The sequence below is a fragment of the Gavialis gangeticus genome, unplaced genomic scaffold, assembly GCF_001723915.1.
Source record: "Gavialis gangeticus isolate Ggan-Ray unplaced genomic scaffold, GavGan_comp1, whole genome shotgun sequence".
NCBI classification, from domain to species: Eukaryota; Metazoa; Chordata; order Crocodylia; family Gavialidae; genus Gavialis; species Gavialis gangeticus.
The window spans coordinates 159,419,369-159,422,651 of NW_017729024.1; the positions used below are offsets into that span (position 1 = coordinate 159,419,369).

Here is a 3,283-nt window from a genome sequence, read left to right on the forward strand (position 1 = left end):
CGGGGACCAGGGGGAATATTTTTGGCCCCTCCCCGGTCCCCCCCCGGGGCCCCGGGGGGCCCCCCCCCCCCCCCCACTCGTGTAGGACACTCCTTCCGCCCCATTATCTCAGTGTTCACAAGCTCACCTGGTACCTCAAGGTACGTAGAAAAAAACATTTAAAGCTGTCTATGATTGAATCGCTGATTCTCCAAATCAGCATCAAATCTTGAGATTCAGATTCAGCTGAATTGAATTGCGACACCAATCCGAATCAGCGAATTGAATAACTGTCCCCCGAATCAGGCTGAATCTAAATCTAATATGTCCCACTTCACACACCCCTAGAACCTGGCTCAGGTTTTTCACAGCCTGGTTAGTTCTCAGCAGGTTGCTCAGTTGTTTCCTGCAGCTATTATTTTAGAGCGTGCCGTGCAAGTTGCACCAATGGGGACTGCAGTAATGCGAGTCGCAGGCTGCAGCATGCCCCCCTCCTCCAGGCACTTCATGTATGGCCCCCACCCTCACCCCACGCACACATACATAGGGCACCATGCCATGTTTTCCCTGGCACCATGGGCTGCCCCACTCTACTCCCTAGGATGGGAGTAGGAAGCAAAAGCTGGTGGTGGTGTGGGGAGCCTAGAGACCTCAGCTGCAGCAGCAGCCAGAGGTAACAGGGAGGCAGCAGATGGGTAGGAGCCTGGGGCTGCACATAAAATCTTTGTGGGTTGTGTGCAGCCCCTGAGCTGCTAGTTGGACAGCCCTGCTTTAGAGGGTGCTTCTCCACTCTGCTGTAGACCAGTAACAAATCTGATCAGAGAAGTGGCATTCTTTGAATAAAAGCTGCAGTGATCCTACACCACTCTGTATTGCTTGTCTGATTTATAGGCCCTTCTCTGCACAGGGGGATTGGAAACCTAACCCTGAAAACTGCTGGGTTCTGCTCTACTTTGAAAATGAATCTAAGTTGAGAGTTAGTCAGTGACTAGTCAGGGAAATGTCTCTTCCTGTAAAGTTGAAAATGTTATTTGAACTGTACACTTTTTTTAACTAGCTTAAATATTAGGTATCTAAATGTAGTTTATACATTTCCCAAGCAGAGGGACAGTATCTCTTAAAGAATGACTAACTGCTCTGGAGAGAATGATGGTCCAATTTCTATATTTACAGTAACAAATGAATATAATGAGTCCCTGCTCTATAGTCCAGAAGAACCAAAGATGTTTTTCAGTATTCGAGAACCTATTGTAAACCGGGTTTTCTCAAGCAGTCGGCAGCGTGGCTTCTCTTCAAAGTAAGTATTGGTTACAGTTATTTTACTTCAAATATTCAGTGACAGAGAGAGAGAAACAGATGTGCTTAAATCCCCTCCTGCAGGCCAGATCCAGCCCATAGCCCCATGTCATCCAGCCTGCCAGGTTCCCCATGGGTCCAGAAATTTCAGTGGGAGAGGAGTGGCACCACTCCCCTACCACTAAATTTCTGGATCCATGGGAAGCCCTGGCCCCTGCATGCTGGATCAGGTGGTTGAACCTAATATACAGGGGTGGTGCCAGGCCCCCAGGACCCAATCCCAGTGTGTTGGGGTAGGAGGAGTTGGTGCCATCCTCCCCAGGGACTAAACTCGGTGGGAGAGGGTGGTGCTGGGCCTTGCGGCCCAATGTGGTTTCACGGGGCTTGATCTGGCTTTGCCCCACTCATTTGGCCCGCAGGGCCAACAGGTTGAACACCTCTGATATAGAATAAAATAAATAATCCAAAATTTGTTATAAACATGCTTGATATCTCTAGTTTGCTTCCAAATAAAATACCTAAATCCCTCAAAGCAAAGTGATGTGAAAATTTCTCACACAAGGCTCTTTGTTCATACATAATGTTGCACTTTGACGGAATAAATGAGTTCTTTGTACTTTTTATGGAGTACATTGAAAATGGTAAGCAAGTGAATATACATGCCTTAGCAGTTCTTAAGTTAATTAGCGAGTCAAACTGTACTAAATTAAAGATGGACCGCTTTTGTTTTTCAAATGGCTGTCAGTTGCGATTTGGATCTATAAATCTATAGGTTCTAATGATCAAATCCTCAAGTTAAGAACAAGCAGTTCAAATTGGAATATGAAGTTGATATCTAAAGGAATCTAGTCTTATAAAATGAAAGAATTCAAGGAGGATCCAAATTCCCTTATCTTAAGAGCCCAACCTGGGTTCTAGTTAATACAGTATATTGAGTTAGCTGATGAAGAGCGTAGGTGTTTTGCCATTGGGACCTAAGGCTGCTTGCAAACGTTAAGCAAAAAAACCTGTTCTTTACCTGAAGAAGCAGCGTGTTACTTCAGCCTAGCTGTGCAGGAATTGTATAATAGATTGGGCGCTTCAGCAGGACCTTTTGGCATTTATATGTAATAGCTGATTTAATCAGCAACTAGATAAAAGCACCAAAAAAGCGACACTAAAGCAACTGATCTATACAGATGTTGGGCTAACTGGGTCCAACTAATGCACTGTCTCTTCTGGGCATGCACTGGGCTTGGTACAGGGGCATGCAGAGCTAAAAGCAAAGCACATTTTTGTTTTGTTTTTTGTGTTTAACTTCTGTAAGCAGCCTAAATATCCATTCTGGTCTTAGATCTTTGCCCAGAGGAGTTGCCCAGTGCAGCTGGTGAAATCCTTTGATTTCGCATAAAGTACATTTCCAAGGGCTTGCAGCAGCCCCACTTCACCACTTCTTCCTCAGTATCACAGTTGTTGCGAGCTATCAAGTGACGGTTTTAATTTCACGCTGCCTTTTTACTCTTTACATACACTTAACACACATGGTGGGTGATTCAACTATACACAACAGCAGCTTTTGATTAACATCTTGTTTTAACTCAAAAGAATCTAATTCAGTGCTAGGTTAGCATTTGCTTCAGGACACTGGTATACCAGGTGGTGGTCTCCCACCTCCCCACACATACTTTTACGTATTAATGAAAAATTAGAAGAAAGAAAGATGGCTTCCTTTCCAGAAACTTGGGCGTTGGGGTAAGACATTACTCTTTGTAACTTCTTGGGATCTCTAACTCATGTAGTTGTTTTATCTGGAGCCAGATGGCAGAGGTTTGGTTGATGGAAGCAACTCCATGTCTTTGCTGGTTGCATTGTGCTGATGTGGACCTATACTGATGGTCTCAGCTTCTTCAGCTCTTCCTCCTTAGCCTGTCAAGGGAAAAGAGGGACATATACAGTAAGCTGTTGTTAATGGAATAGAAGAAAAATGGGGGGGGGGGGGTTGGGGGGTTTTTGTTTTTTTTCCTGGCGC

General features: G+C 45.0%; 1 protein-coding gene across 4 annotated transcripts in view; it reads left to right on the plus strand.

Annotated features, from left to right (window-relative positions):
- The window catches only part of NADK2 (NAD kinase 2, mitochondrial), a 53,063-nt gene that overhangs the window by 35,977 nt on the left and 13,803 nt on the right, over positions 1-3,283 (plus strand). For all 4 annotated transcript variants that reach the window (XR_002097459.1, XM_019517962.1, XM_019517963.1 and 1 more), the window contains exon 9: positions 1,153-1,276. Coding sequence is in view for 3 of the 4 variants with exons in the window: in XM_019517962.1 (XP_019373507.1) it covers positions 1,153-1,276 (124 nt within the window). In the remaining variant the exon portion in view is untranslated. The remainder of the gene's footprint in view (positions 1-1,152; positions 1,277-3,283) is intronic.